General features: G+C 51.2%; 1 protein-coding gene across 1 annotated transcript; it reads right to left on the bottom strand.

The window, feature by feature from the left end:
* Positions 1-4,873: 4,873 nt before the first annotated feature.
* Positions 4,874-5,338, bottom strand: LOC138356852 (uncharacterized protein DKFZp434B061-like). Its single transcript, XM_069313196.1, has one exon. The coding sequence runs from the start codon at positions 5,336-5,338 to the stop codon at positions 4,874-4,876; it is 465 nt and encodes a 154-aa protein (XP_069169297.1).
* Between the last annotated feature and the right edge of the window lie 11,991 nt (positions 5,339-17,329).

The raw sequence follows: 17,329 nt of genomic DNA, 5'->3' as shown, positions 1-17,329 counted from the left end.
TACTTTTATTACTTTCTTTCTCCATATAAATTCCCATATCACTATCTACTAACAGTTTAAACCCAAACAAACCCCTCCAACCACAGGTTCCAACGAGTTGGCAACAGCAACAACCTCAGCCCTGGATAAATGCACCCCATCGCGAGAATATATTTCATTCCTTCAATAAAAGTGTTCCTAGTTATCAATGAACGATATTGCATTTGATTTACAGTGCCACATATGATCGGGAATCCTCGATTGCTCCTAACTAATTCTATGGCTGTCTTAAACCTTTGTATCAGTGCCTCACTCCTAACTCGTCCAACATCATTTCCACCGGAACTAAAACAAATAATGGGGTTGTTCCCATTTCCTGCCATAATATCATTCATGTTGTGTCCTATATCACTAATTCCTGCTCCCGGACAGCAAACCTTGAACCTGTTCTCCCTATCTCTGCCTCAAAAAGCTCTACCTAAATACCTCACCTGGGAACCTCCTGTTACGAACCCGATTCCATCGTCGGAGCATGGAGCGGCGACGTCAACGCCATCTGTGAGTCCGCTCCCGAAACCCCCACAAATTGGTCGAGGCCCTCTAGTGGTGACAGGATTATACCAGCAAGAGGCGCTAGATTACTGTCCTAGTCAGCTGGAGAGGTAGCTGGTGCTGGCCTCTGGTGAGGTGGCGCCTAGAAAATCAGCGCCATCTATTATAGGAGTTATATGTCTATGTCAGAGTACGTAAGTGATGTTTCCTAGTGTCCATGTACTGACCAGTGTACTGATGACGTGTTTGTATCCACAGAGTCGACGTAGGGCTGCTGTGGTACGAGGACAGTCAGTCTACCCAGGGCAGCCAATAGCTCTCTACTCCATTCTGCTTTACAGAAGCAGTGAGCCGCCAGGGGAGAAGAACTGTGTAGTGTTCTACTGTCTGCCTGTGATGTCGCAGTGACAGAATTCGGCGTATCCCGGGACTGGCTAAGGGAAGAGACGACTGACAGTAAGGTGCTACGGAGGAGCGTAACCAGCGAGTTGCAAGAAGCACCTGCCAGGGGTTCACTACCCTTGTATTTGTACGTGAAGAGGCCAAGCAGCGCGAGGCTGATGTTCTCTGCCAGCACCAGGCTGGAGAGTGATTGTGGGCGTTCACAAGGAGCACCTAGTGAGATTGTGTTTTGGCTTGCTCGTGGCTAGGGTAGGCTCGTTGGTGCTTCCCAGTACTGGTTGAGGACGGTACTGTGTGCTGAGGAAACACGGTTGCTGACAAGACTGCATCAATTGAGCATCGAGGAGCGCTTAGTGTCCCATGAGAGAGACACTTGTGTGTATATATTAAGTGTAGTAATACTTCCTATAGCATTATATATAAGGTGATGGGAAAGTGATTATATATGAATATATTGATAACTGAAGTGTCGTATTCAATGCAACCCCTCTCTTGTGTTTTACTTGCATTACCGAGCTCAGTCCTTGAAAGCCACTACTAACTTGGGGCCGGATACCAGAACTTTAGTTCCACCAGCAAAGAACCCGGTTGCGACCCATAGTGGCCGTAACACCTCCCACAACCAAAATTCGCTTACGTACTTCCTTTGCTTTGTGAGCTCCTTGATGGAGCGGCGCTCCCGTCGTTGCCTTGACTTCCAGCGAATTGCAGTCTCTGTACAGCACTCGTCTTCCAGCACGGCGAATGGGTTGAAAGTCCTTATTGCATTTGTAGGCGGCTTTGTCAGAGTCTTCTTAAGACCCCCTGCTCTTTACGACATTCCAAGGCGAAGACTTTCTACTGCTGATCTCCTCATTTGATTCCCTTGACGTTGTTACATCTGTCTTATCTCCTCCAGCAGGGAATACACCTCTGCCCTCAGAGCTCCACACAGCTCCCTCACCAGCACCAGTTCACTCTCTACAACTTCCATTTTCAATATCAAACAATTGGAGCTCAAGTTAACACACCTTCTCTCTGAGACCATATATGATGACCAAACCACATTAGAAAAAAACATTTCAGTGTCAGAGTAGTTAACAAATGGAATGTATTAGGAAGTGATGTGATGGAGGCTGACTCCATACACAGTTTCAAGTGTAGATATGATAGAGCCCAGTAGGCTCAGGGACTTGTACACCTGTTGATTGACAGTTGAGAGGAGGGACCAAAATGCCAGAGCTCAACCCCCGCATGCTCAAATGAGTGAGTACAAATAGGTGAGCACGCACGCACGCACGCACGCACACCACACACACACACGAGGGCCTGGTAGCCAGGTGGATAACGCGCAGGACTCGTAATTCTGTGGCACGGGTTCGATTCCCGGACCAGGCAGAAACAAATGGGCAAAGCTTCTTTCACCCTGAATGCCCCTGTTACCTAGCAGTAAATAGGTACCTGGGAGTTAGTCAGCTGTCACGGCCTGCTTCCTGGGATGTGTGTGTGTGTGGTGTGGGGGAAAAAAGTTGTTAGTAAACAGTTGATTGACAGTGGAGAGGCGGGCCGAAATAGCAAAGCTCAATACTCCGCAAAAACACCTAGGTGAATACAACAAGGTGAATACACACACACACCTCACGACATTAGAAGATAGAAGAGCAAGGGGAGACATGATCACTACCTACAAAATTCTCAGAAGAATTGACAGGGTAGATAAAGATAAACTGCTTAACACGGGTGGTACGCGAACAAGGGGACACAGGTGGAAACTGAGTACCCAAATGAGCCACAGAGACGTTAGAAAGAAATTTTTCAGTGTCAGAGTAGTTTAACAGATGGAATGCATTAGGCAGTGATGTGGTGGAGGGCTGACTCCATACACAGTTTCAAATATATATATGATAGAGCCCAGTAAGCTCAGGCATCTGTACACCACTTGGGCTGGACGGTAGAGCGGCGGTCTCGCTTCATGCAGGTCGGCGTTCAATCCCCGACCGTCTAAGTGGCTGGGCATCAGTCCTTCCACCCCGTCCCATTCCAAATCCATATCCTGACCCCTTCGAAGTGCTATATAGTCGTAATGATTTGGCGCTTTCTCCTAATAGTTATCTTCCCTGCCCTCAGTGGTTGATATTATTTTTACAAAGCGTTATATGACAAAGAGTGCTGGGAAGACGGGACACCACGAGGGTAGCTTTCATCCTGTAACTACACTTAGGTAATTACAGTTAAGTAATTTCCAGTTGATTGACCATTGAGAGGCGGGACAAAAGAGCCAAAGCTCTACCCCTGCAAGCACAATTAGGTGAGTACACTGACACACTAGCGGAAAGGCCCTAGGCTTGGGTAAGGAACTACCTAACAGGAAGGAGCCAGAGATTAATGGTAAGGGGTGAGAAGTCGGACTGGCGAACAGTAACGAGTGGAGTACCTCAAGGATGGGTGCTGGAACCAATTCTATTTCTAATTTACGTAAATGATATGTCTACAGGAATGGAATCCTATATGTCAATGTTCGCGGATGATGTAAAATTGAGAAGAGTTGTGACATATAAGGATTATAGGATCCTCCAAGAGGACCTGGGCAGATTGCAAAGATGGTCAGAGAAATGTTTACTGGAGTTCAACACGAGTAAATGTCAAGTTATGGAAATGGGACTAGGTGATAGGAGACCAAAGTGACAGTTCACAATGAAGGGAAACTGTCTACCTCTGACGATTCGAGAAAGAGACCTAGGAATGGACGTAGCACCTAATCTAGTAACTCTTGAGGCACATAAAATTAGGATAATTACTGCCTACGTGAGACCAGTTTCAAAGTATGCCGCGCCATCATGGAGGCCCCACCTGAAGAAACATATAATGAAACTGGAAAAGGTTCAAAAGTTTGTGACGAGGCTTGTCCCAGAGTTACTAGGGATGGGACATGAAGAGTGCCTGTAGGAACTGTGCCTTACGGCACTAGAAAAAAGAAGGGAGAGAGGAGATATGATAGGAACGCTTAAATTACACAAGGGAATTGACAAAGTGGAAATAGATGAAATGTTAACACGGAATAGTAACAGAACGAGGGGACATGGATGGAAGCTGGAAACTCAGATGAGTCACAGAGATGTTAGGAAGTATTGTTTTAGCGTGAGAGTAGTGGAAAAATGGAATGCACTTGGGGAACAGGTTGTGGAAGCAAATACTATTCGTAATTTTAAAACCAGGTATGATAGGGAAATGGGACAGAAATCATTGTTGTAAACAACCGATGGCTACAAAGGCGGGATCCAAGAGCCAATGCTCGATCCTGCAAGCACACACACATACACCGAGGGCGCTAGTGGCTGACTGGGTAGCACGCTGGATACGTAGTCCTGTGGTCCGGGGTTCGATTCCCGTCGCCGGTGGAAACAGATGGGCAGAGTTTGTTTCACTCTGATGCTCCTGTTACCTAGCAGTAAATAGCCTGGGAGTTAGAAAGCTATTACGGGCTTCTTCCTGGGGTGTGTGCGTGTGGGGGGGGGGGGGATTTTAGTACCAGTTGATTGATTGACAGTTGAGAGGCAGGCCGAAAGAGCAAAGCTCAAATCCCGCAAGCACAACCAGGTGATCACACACACACACACACACACACCCAAGGAGATAAAACGCTCCTCGTTCGTCAGGAAGCTTGTTCCAATTTTCACTGAAGTCCTTATCTCCAGCAGGAGTGGTCGGCTTCAGTCACTTATCAGCTGGTGCAAAGGGCCTCAGACTGTCACTAACCAGCTGGTGCAGAGGGCCTCAGACTGTCGCTAACCAGCTGGTGCAGAGGGCCTCAGACTGTCACTAACCAGCTGGTGCAGAGGGCCTCAGACTGTCACTAACCAGCTGGTGCAAAATCTCAGAATTTCTTTTACTGTTTCATATATTTAAATGTTCCCCCCTTGCTTGCAGGCGGACGCTCCACACACACAGATTAAGTGTTCGTTCACATCCCAGCGCCGCTCTCCACCCCGTTGAGGTCAGCGCCGCTCTCCACCCCGTTGAGGACAGCGCCGCTCTCCACCCCGTTGAGGACAGCGCCGCTCTCCACCCCGTTGAGGACAGCGCCGCTCTCCACCCCGTTGAGGTCAGCGCCGCTCTCCACCCCGTTGAGGTCAGCGCCGCTCTCCACCCCGTTGAGGTCAGCGCCGCTCTCCACCCCGTTGAGGTCAGCGCCGCTCTCCACCCCGTTGAGGTCAGCGCCGCTCTCCACCCCGTTGAGGTCAGCGCCGCTCTCCACCCCGTTGAGGTCAGCGCCGCTCTCCACCCCGTTGAGGTCAGCGCCGCTCTCCACCCCGTTGAGGTCAGCGCCGCTCTCCACCCCGTTGAGGTCAGCGCCGCTCTCCACCCCGTTGAGGTCAGCGCCGCTCTCCACCCCGTTGAGGACAGCGCCGCTCCCCGTACCATTCATGTCAGCGCCTGGAACTTCACCTCCCCATAAAGTCCTTTCACCACTCTCACAACTCCACATTTCCTGGCCGCTGCACATCTCACCCCACTTACATTTAAGGTCTCTTGATCTTCCCTTAGAAAATCCCTTCTGAAGGGGCACGAGCGGGGAACTCTCAGTCCTCACTAAATCCTCTTATCATATCTGTCACTGGCAATGATTTTTATTTCTCATTTTACGGAGATGAAATTGTGGCCGAGCTTCAAACAGAAATGTCTCATTTATATTCATGTTGTTAGCAGAGAGATATATATGTATGTATGTTTGTCTGTATTGGAAGCCACACGACTAAGACTAAACTTATCCAAACTTGTAGGAGTAATTGTCTAAGGTACAGATCGAACATAGGTTGATCAGCATAAGCTTAATAAGTTAATTGATTTAAGGAACATTAGTAATTATTGATTACACTTCAATTCCCTCACTTCAATATCAGACTCTCACGGATTCAATTCCGTTCAAGTGTGAAACATTACTTGATAGGTTCGAAGAATGTTTTCTTCGTCAGAAAAAATTATTTCCTTAATATCAATGCAAGTTTTATTTCTTGCTAATATTATATTTTATGAAAGGGAAGAGGGCCTAAGTGGGGGTAAGAGGGAGAGGGGGAGGAAAGGTGGGGAGCACGTCAGGAGGGGGAGGGGAAGGGGGGTGGGGAGGTGTAAGAGAGGGGATCAGGGGAGTAGTGGGGATGACCATCACAGACGTGTGTAACAGCATGTCTGACACAGCAACTCTTGAATAGCAGCCTTACAGCACGTTCATGCTGCAATGTCACTGGAAGAATACTTTCCCTGTTGCCATTTTGAAAATTGGTTGCTATTTTTCATTCCAAATGCGAAAGTGTTATACACTGAATACGTCCTTAATTATTATGCTTTATGCTAATAAAGAAAACCTTTGTGGTAATTCCTTTAATGTAGCAATGGAATTGTCTTATTCTTGAGTGTTGCAGCGCTCGACTGTCTGCTGCTGTACAGAGACTCACAGTTGGCTGTCTAGTGCATGTAGTGATGGCTGCTCCAGCTCCAGTATTATGTATTGGGTCTATTTGTTTGAAAGTGAAGATTCAGTACTGCCGAGCAGCTCAAGGATCAAATGTTAAGAGAATTATAGTTATGTGCCACGGTGTCGGGGTGTACCTCCGTCAGCCTCTGGGGTGCACCTCCGCCAGCCTCTGGGGTGCACCTCCGCCAGCCTCTGGGGTGCACCTCCACCAGCCTCCGGAGTGCACCTCTGCCAGCCTCGGGTGTACCACCGCCAGCCTCCGGGGTGCACCACTGCCAGCCACCGGGGAGCACCACCGCCAGCCTCCAGGGAATCCAAGGTTGACATCAGGGGTTGGGGCAGGTAGGGCATTTAATGGGTGGGGGATGGGGGAGGTGCTTCTCTCACTGTGTCTGTTGAGCTGCTTGTGGAGAGTTCCCTGCTCCCCTCTGGGATTGTAGGGCTCAGGGTTGTAACTCCCAGATTCCTTTATCTCTCCCTGCGCTCCCTCCTTGCGGCTACTGCCCTCCTTCTCTCGTCCCTTGTCATATCCCTCTGTGGGAATACTTTTTTGAACTTCTGTACATTTGCTAGTCCGCTCTTCCTTGCTAACAAGTCCTCTTTTGTTCTCTCTCTTGTGAATAACACTTTTATCAGAAGGTCTCTGTCCTTGTTGTATCGTCCGATCCTGAAAACCTTCTCAATATTTTGATCATCCCTCTCTATCTTTACCCTTTAAGAATATCATTAACTTCATTTTTGTCCTTGTCTTTCCTGTCCACTGAACCGGTCAATGTTTGTTCTTTAATGCCTACTATTACTACTGCTCTTTTCTGCTCTATCAGCTGGCTAATACATCTAGCTACTTCCTGAGAAGAAGCCACTTCCATGGCAACTTCCCTAACTACAGACCTAGCTTCAGGGTTCATTTTAAGCAGTTCTGCAAAAGAGGATTGTGTTGTAGAAGTCCCCTTAACAGTAGCATTCCCATCTCCCTGAGGTACGGTTTGTGTCTGGTATTGGGAGGAGTCTCCTTCAGGCTTCTTATCTCCTCATTTATCTGTGTGTGTGAGAGTGTGTGTGCGTGTATGTGAGTGTGTGTATTCACCTAGTTGTGTTTGCGGGGATTGAGCTTTGCTCTTTCGGCCCGCCTCTCAAACTTCAATCAACTGTTTACTAACTACTTTTTCCACACCACACACACACACCTCAGGAAACAGCCCTTGACAGCTGACTAACTCCCAGGTACCTATTTACTGCTAGGTAACAGGGGCATTCAGAGTGAAAGAAACTTGCTCATCTGTTTCTGCGGGAATCGAACCCGCGCCACAGAATTACGAGTCCTGTGCGCTATCCACCAGGCTACCAGGCCCCCCTGTGTGTGTGTGTGCGGGTGTGTATACTCACCTATTTGTACTCGCCTATTTGTGCTGGCAGGGGTTGAACTTTGGCTCTTTGGGTCCCGCCTCTCAACCGTCAATCAACTCGTGTACAGATTCCTGATATTCCTGATTCCTGGGCTCTGTCATATCTACATTTGAAACTGTGTATGGAGTCAGCCTCCACCACATCACTTCCTAGTGCATTCCATCTGTTAACTACTCTGACACTGAAAAAGTTCTTTCTAACGTCCCTGTGGCTCATGTGGGTACTAAGTTTCCACCTATGTCCCCTTGTTCGTGTCCCACCCATGCTGAAGAGTTTGTCTTTGTCCACTCTGTCAATTCCCCTGAGAATTTTGTAGGTGGTTATCATGTCTCCCCTTACTCTTCTGTTTTCCAGGGATGTGAGGTTCAGCTCCTTTAGCCTTTCCTCGTAGCTCATTCCTCTCAGTTCCGGGACGAAATGTGTGTGTGTGAGTGTGAGTGTGTGTGTGTGTGTGTGTGTGTGTGTGTGTGTGTGTGTGTGTGTGTGTGTGTGTGTGTGTGTGTGTGTGTGTGTGTGTGTGTGTGTGTGTGTGTGTATTTACTATTTGTGTCTGCAGAATCGAGCAATAACCTCTTGGACTCAGCCTTTCTAACCAATGTAGTTTTCCTCTATTTAGTCTACTACATATATATTTCTCTCTGACTCACGCACACACATACACACCCAGGAAGCAGCCCGTTGTAGCTGTCCAACCATACCCACCGTCCAACCATACCCACCGTCCAACCATACCCACCGTCCAACCATACCCACCGTCCAACCATACCCACCGTCCAACCATACCCACCGTCCAACCATACCCACCGTCCAACCATACCCACCGTCCAACCATACCCACCGTCCAACCGTACCCACCGTCCAACCATACCCACCCTCCAACCATACCCACCGTCCAACCATACCCACCATCCAACCATACCCACCCACCAACCATACCCACCGTCCAACCATACCCACCGTCCAACCATACCCACCGTCCAACCATACCCACCGTCCAACCATACCCACCGTCCAACCATACCCACCGTCCAACCATACCCACCCTCCAACCATACCCACCCTCCAACCATACCCACCGTCCAACCATACCCACCATCCAACCATACCCACCGTCCAACCATACCCACCGTCCAACCATACCCACCATCCAACCATACCCACCATCCAACCATACCCACCGTCCAACCATACCCACCGTCCAACCATACCCACCATCCAACCATACCCACCCTCTAACCATACCCACCGTCCAACCATACCCACCGTCCAACCATACCCACCATCCAACCATACCCACCGTCCAACCATACCTACCGTCCAACCATACCCACCGTCCACCCATACCCACCCTCCAACCATACCCACCGTCCAACCATACCCACCGTCCAACCATACCCACCCTCCACCCATACCCACCCACCAACCATACCCACCGTCCAACTATACCCACCATTCAACCATATCCACCGTCCAACCATACCCACCGTCCAACCATACCCACCGTCCAACCATACCCACCGTCCAGCCATACCCACCCACCAACCATACCCACCGTCCAACCATACCCACCGTCCAACCATACCCACCCTCCACCCATACCCACCCACCAACCATACCCACCGTCCAACTATACCCACCATTCAACCATATCCACCGTCCAACCATACCCACCGTCCAACCATACCCACCGTCCAACCATACCCACCGTCCAGCCATACCCACCCACCAACCATACCCACCGTCCAACCATACCCACCGTCCAACCATACCCACCGTCCAACCATACCCACCGTCCAACCATACCCACCCACCAACCATACCCACCGTCCAACCATACCCACCGTCCAGCCATACCCACCCACCAACCATACCCACCGTCCAACCATACCCACCGTCCAACCATACCCACCCACCAACCATACCCACCGTCCAACCATACCCACCGTCCAACCATACCCACCGTCCAACCATACCCACCGTCCAACCATACCCACCGTCCAACCATACCCACCGTCCAACCATACCCACCCACCAACCATACCCACCGTCCAACCATACCCACCGTCCAACCATACCCACCGTCCAGCCATACCCACCCACCAACCATACCCACCGTCCAACCATACCCACCGTCCAACCATACCCACCGTCCAACCATACCCACCGTCCAACCATACCCACCGTCCAACCATACCCACCGTCCAACCATACCCACCGTCCAACTATACCCACCGTCCAACCATACCCACCATCCAACCATACCCACCGTCCAACCATACCCACCGTCCAACCATACCCACCATCCAACCATACCCACCGTCCAACCATACCCACCGTCCAACCATACCCACCGTCCAACCATACCCACCGTCCAACCATACCCACCGTCCAACCATACCCACCATCCAACCATACCCACCGTCCAACCATACCCACCCACCAACCATACCCACCGTCCAACCATACCCACCGTCCAACCATACCCACCGTCCAACCATACCCACCCTCTACCCATACCCACCCACCAACCATACCCACCGTCCATCCATACCCACCGTCCAACCATACCCACCGTCCAACCATACCCACCATCCAACCATACCCACCATCCAACCATACCCACCGTCCAACCATACCCACCATCCAACCATACCCACCATCCAACCATACCCACCGTCCAACCATACCCACCGTCCAACCATACCCACCATCCAACCATACCCACCGTCCAACCATACCCACCGTCCAACCATACCCACCGTCCAACCATACCCACCATCCAACCATACCCACCATCCAACCATACCCACCATCCAACCATACCCACCGTCCAACCATACCTACCGTCCAACTATACCCACCGTCCACCCATACCCACCGTCCAACCATACCCACCATCCAACCATACCCACCATCCAACCATACCCACCATCCAACCATACCCACCCACCAACCATACCCACCATCAAACCATACCCACCGTCCAACCATACCCACCATCCAACCATACCCACCGTCCAACCATACCCACCCACCAACCATACCCACCGTCCAACCATACCCACCCACCAACCATACCCACCGTCCAACCATACCCACCATCCAACCATACCCACCATCCAACCATACCCACCGTCCAACCATATCCACCGTCCAACCATACCCACCATCCAACCATACCCACCATCCAACCATACCCACCATCCAACCATACCCACCGTCCAACCATACCCACCCTCTACCCATACCCACCGTCCAACCATACCCACCGTCCAACCATACCCACCGTCCAACCATACCCACCGTCCAACCATACCTACCGCCCAACCATACCCACCGTCCAACCATACCCACCGTCCAACCATACCCACCGTCCAACCATACCCACCGTCCAACCATGCCCACCGTCCAACCATACCCACCGTCCAACCATACCCACCGTCCAACCATACCCACCGTCCAACCATACCCACCGTCCAACCATACCCACCGTCCAACCATACCCACCGTCCAACCATACCCTCCGTCCAACCATACCCACCATCCAATCATACCCACCATCCAACCATACCATCCCTCGAACCTTACCCACCGTCCAACCATACCAATCCTCCAACCATACCCACCGTCCAACCATACCCACCTTCCAACCATACCCACCGTCCAACCATACCCACCGTCCAACCATACACACCGTCCAACCATACCCACCCACCAACCATACCCACCCACCAACCATACCCACCGTCCAACTACACCAACCCTCCAACCATACCCACCGTCCAACCATACCCACCCTCCAACCATACCCACCCACCAACCATACCCACCGTCCAACCATACCCACCGTCCAACCATACCCACCATCCAACCATACCCACCATCCAACCATACCCACCGTCCAACCATACCCACCGTCCAACCATACCCACCGTCCAACCATACCCACCATCCAACCATACCCACCGTCCAACCATACCCACCCACCAACCATACCCACCGTCCATCCATACCCACCCAACAACCATACCCACCGTCCAACCATACCCACCGTCCAACCATACCCACCGTCCAACCATACCCACCCTCCACCCATACCCACCCACCAACCATACCCACCGTCCAACCATACCCACCGTCCAACCATACCCACCCTCCACCCATACCCACCCACCAACCATACCCACCGTCCAACGATACCCACCGTCCAACCATACCCACCGTCCAACCATACCCACCGTCCAACCATACCCACCGTCCAACCATACCCACCCTCCACCCATACCCACCCACCAACCATACCCACCGTCCAACCATACCCACCGTCCAACCATACCCACCCTCCACCCATACCCACCCAACAACCATACCCACCGTCCAGCCATACCCACCGTCCAACCATACCCACCGTCCAACCATACCCACCCACCAACCATACCCACCCACCAACCATACCCACCATCCAACCATACCCACCGTCCAACCATACCCACCCTCCACCCATACCCACCGTCCAACCATACCCACCGTCCAACCATACCCACCGTCCAACCATACCCACCGTCCAACCATACCCACCGTCCAACCATACCCACCCACCAACCATACCCACCCACCAACCATACCCACCCACCAACCATACCCACCATCCAACCATACCCACCATCCAACCATACCCACCATCCAACCATACACACCGTCCAACCATACCCACCGTCCAACCATACCCACCGTCCAACCATAACCACCCACCAACCATACCCACCGTCCAACCATACCCACCGTCCAACCATACCCACCGTCCAACCATACCATCCCTCCAACCTTACCCACCGTCCAACCATACCAACCCTCCAACCATACCCACCGTCCAACCATACCCACCGTCCAACCATACCCACCGTCCAACCAAACCCACCGTCCAACCATACCCACCGTCCAACCATACCCACCGTCCAACCATACCCACCGTCCAACCATACCCACCGTCCAACCATACCCACCGTCCAACCATACCCACCGTCCAACCATACCCACCGTCCAACCATACCCACCGTCCAACCATACCCACCGTCCAACCATACCAACCCTCCAACCTTACCCACCGTCCAACCATACCAACCCTCCAACCATACCCACCGTCCAACCATACCCACCGTCCAACCATACCCACCGTCCAACCAAACCCACCGTCCAACCATACCCACCGTCCAACCATACCCACCGTCCAACCATACCCACCGTCCAACCAAACCCACCGTCCAACCATACCCACCGTTCAACCATACCCACCGTCCAACCATACCCACCGTCCAACCATACCCACCGTCCAACCATACCCACCGTCCAACCATACCCACCGTCCAACCATACCCACCGTCCAACCATACCCACCGTCCAACCATACCCACCAGCCAACCATACCCACCATCCAACCATACCATCCCTCCAACCATACCCACCGTCCAACCATACCAACCCTCCAAATATACCCACCGTCCAACCATACCCACCGTCCAACCATACCCACCGTCCAACCATACCCACCGTCCAACCATACCCACCGTCCAACCACACCAACCCTCCAACCACACCCACCGTCCAACAATACCCACCGTCCAACAATACCCACCGTCCAACCATACCCACCGTCCAACCTTACCCACCGTCCAACCATACCCACCGTCCAACCATACCCACCGTCCAACCATACCCACCGTCCAACCATACCCACCGTCCACCCATACCCACCATCCAACAATACCCACCGTCCAACCATACCCACCGTCCAACCATACCCACCGTCCAACCATACCCACTGTCCATCCATACCCACCGTTCAACCATATCCACCGTCCAACCATACCCACCCACCAACCATACCCACCCACCAACCATACCCACCCACCAACCATACCCACCCACCAACCATACCCACCGTCCAACCATACCCACCCTCCAACCATACCCACCCACCAACCATACCCACCCACCAACCATACCCACCCACCAACCATACCCACCCTCCAACCATACCCACCCACCAACCATACCCACCCACCAACCATACCCACCCTCCAACCATACCCACCCACCAACCATACCCACCGTCCAACCATACCCACCCTCCAACCATACCCACCCTCCAACCATACCCACCCTCCAACCATACCCACCCACCAACCATACCCACCCACCAACCATACCCACCGTCCAACCATACCCACCCTCCAACCATACCCACCCACCAACCATACCCACCCACCAACCATACCCACCCACCAACCATACCCACCCTCCAACCATACCCACCCTCCAACCATACCCACCCACCAACCATACCCACCCACCAACCATACCCACCCTCCAACCATACCCACCCACCAACCATACCCACCCTCCAACCATACCCACCCTCCAACCATACCCACCCACCAACCATACCCACCGTCCAACCATACCCACCCTCCAACCATACCCACCCTCCAACCATACCCACCCACCAACCATACCCACCCTCCAACCATACCCACCCTCCAACCATACCCACCCTCCAACCATACCCACCGTCCAACCATACCCACCCACCAACCATACCCACCCTCCAACCATACCCACCCACCAACCATACCCACCGTCCAACCATACCCACCCTCCAACCATACCCACCCTCCAACCATACCCACCCACCAACCATACCCACCCTCCAACCATACCCACCCACCAACCATACCCACCCACCAACCATACCCACCGTCCAACCATACCCACACACCAACCATACCCACCCACCAACCATACCCACCCTCCAACCATACCCACCCTCCAACCATACCCACCCACCAACCATACCCACCGTCCAACCATACCCACCCTCCAACCATACCCACCCTCCAACCATACCCACCCACCAACCATACCCACCCTCCAACCATACCCACCCTCCAACCATACCCACCCACCAACCATACCCACCGTCCAACCATACCCACCATCCAACCATACCCACCCTCCAACCATACCCACCCACCAACCATACCCACCGTCCAACCATACCCACCCTCCAACCATACCCACCCTCCAACCATACCCACCCACCAACCATACCCACCCTCCAACCATACCCACCCACCAACCATACCCACCCACCAACCATACCCACCGTCCAACCATACCCACCCACCAACCATACCCACCCACCAACCATACCCACCGTCCAACCATACCCACCCACCAACCATACCCACCCACCAACCATACCCACCGTCCAACCATACCCACCGTCCAACCATACCCACCCACCAACCATACCCACCCTCCAACCATACCCACCCACCAACCATACCCACCGTCCAACCATACCCACCCACCAACCATACCCACCCTCCAACCATACCCACCCACCAACCATACCCACCCACCAACCATACCCACCCTCCAACCATACTTATAAAGAACATTATCTCATGAAATTTTCTTACAAATCTGGAAACGTCAATCTGGGAAAATTAAACGGTGAAAACTGTGATGCAAATTTTTTTTTTTTTGCAGTATATTTATGAAGAGAGACAGATGGTCAGAATGACAGATGGTCAGATAGACAGATGGTCTGATAGACAGATGGTCTGATAGACAGATGGTCAGAATGACAGATGGTCAGATAGACAAATGGTCAGAAAGACAGATGGTCAGATAGACAGATGGTCAGAATGACAGATGGTCTGATAGACAGATGGTCAGATAGACAGATGGTCAGATAGACAGATGGTCAGAATGACAGATGGTCTGATAGACAGATGGTCAGATAGACAGATGGTCAGAATGACAGATGGTCAGAATGACAGATGGTCAGATAGACAGATGGTCAGAATGACAGATGGTCAGATAGACAGATGGTCAGAATGACAGATGGTCAGATAGACAGATGGTCAGAATGACAGATGGTCAGATAGACAGATGGTCAGATAGACAGATGAACAGATAGACAGATGGTCAGAATGACAGATGGTCAGATAGACAGATGGTCAGATAGACAGATGGTCAGAAAGACAGATGGTCAGATAGACAGATGGTCAGATAGACAGATGGTCAGAATGACAGATGGTCAGATAGACAGATGGTCAGAATGACAGATGGTCAGAAAGACAGATGGTCAGAATGACAGATGGTCTGATAGACAGATGGTCAGATAGACAGATGGTCAGAATGACAGATGGTCAGAATGAAAGATGGTCAGAATGAAAGATGGTCAGAATGAAAGATGGTCAGAATGAAAGATGGTCAGAAAGACAGATGGTCAGAATGACAGATGGTCTGATAGACAGATGGTCAGAATGACAGATGGTCTGATAGACAGATGGTCAGAATGACAGATGGTCTGATAGACAGATGGTCAGAATGAAAGATGGTCAGAATGAAAGATGGTCAGAATGAAAGATGGTCAGAAAGACAGATGGTCTGATAGACAGATGGTCAGAATGACAGATGGTCTGATAGACAGATGGTCAGAATGACAGATGGTCTGATTGACAGATGGTCAGAATGAAAGATGGTCAGAATGACAGATGGTCTGATACAGATGGTCAGAATGACAGATGGTCTGATAGACAGATGGTCAGAATGACAGATGGTCTGATAGACAGATGGTCAGAAAGACAGATGGTCAGAAAGACAGATGGTCAGAATGAAAGATGGTCAGAATGAAAGATGGTCAGAATGAAAGATGGTCAGAATTAAAGATGGTCAGAAAGACAGATGGTCAGAAAGACAGATGGTCAGAAAGACAGATGGTCTGATAGACAGATGGTCAGAATGACAGATGGTCAGAAAGACAGATGGTCAGAAAGACAGATGGTCAGATAGACAGATGGTCAGAATGAAAGATGGTCAGAAAGACAGATGGTCTGATAGACAGATGGTCAGAATGACAGATGGTCAGAATGACAGATGGTCAGAAAGACAGATGGTCAGAAAGACAGATAGACAGATGGTCAGAATGACAGACGGTCAGATAGACAGATGAACAGAAAGACCGATGGTCAGATAGACAGATGAACAGAAAGACCGATGGTCAGATAGACAGATGAACAGAAAGACCGATGGTCAGATAGACAAACGGTCAGATAGACAGACGGTCAACAAATGGCTCACGAAAACATTAATGGGGAACATAATGATCTAACTAAGGGGAGCAAAACATACAGGTGATTGGCAGTTATCACATGTAAAACTAAATAATTATTTAACAATCATTTCAGAGAGGAAAACTCCCTTCGCAATTCATAGCTATCACTCATGGCCGATAACTGCAAAACATCACCAAAAAAAAAGCTCCCTAGAACCAGTAAAGAACGACGTCGAGTGCCCAGTCGACAGGAAATGACTCTTCAGTGAGGAGATTGTCGTGGAGGAAGCGAGATAAAGAGCAGCACACACAGATCCGAGACTCAGGTGAGAAGGAGCGGTGCGTCAACAGCGCACACAGGTGGTGGAGGACCCAACAAGGCACCGGTAGAGGACCCAACAAGGCACCGGTAG

The sequence above is a fragment of the Procambarus clarkii genome, chromosome 74 (genome assembly GCF_040958095.1).
Source record: "Procambarus clarkii isolate CNS0578487 chromosome 74, FALCON_Pclarkii_2.0, whole genome shotgun sequence".
In the NCBI taxonomy this organism is placed as follows: domain Eukaryota; kingdom Metazoa; phylum Arthropoda; class Malacostraca; order Decapoda; family Cambaridae; genus Procambarus; species Procambarus clarkii.
This window is presented reverse-complemented; position numbering and strand designations above follow the sequence as displayed.

What these genes read in the sequence shown, in the direction of transcription:
- LOC138356852 (XM_069313196.1), bottom strand. Translation starts at nt 5,338, where the DNA reads ATGAATGGTACGGGGAGCGGCGCTGTCCTCAACGGGGTGGAGAGCGGC.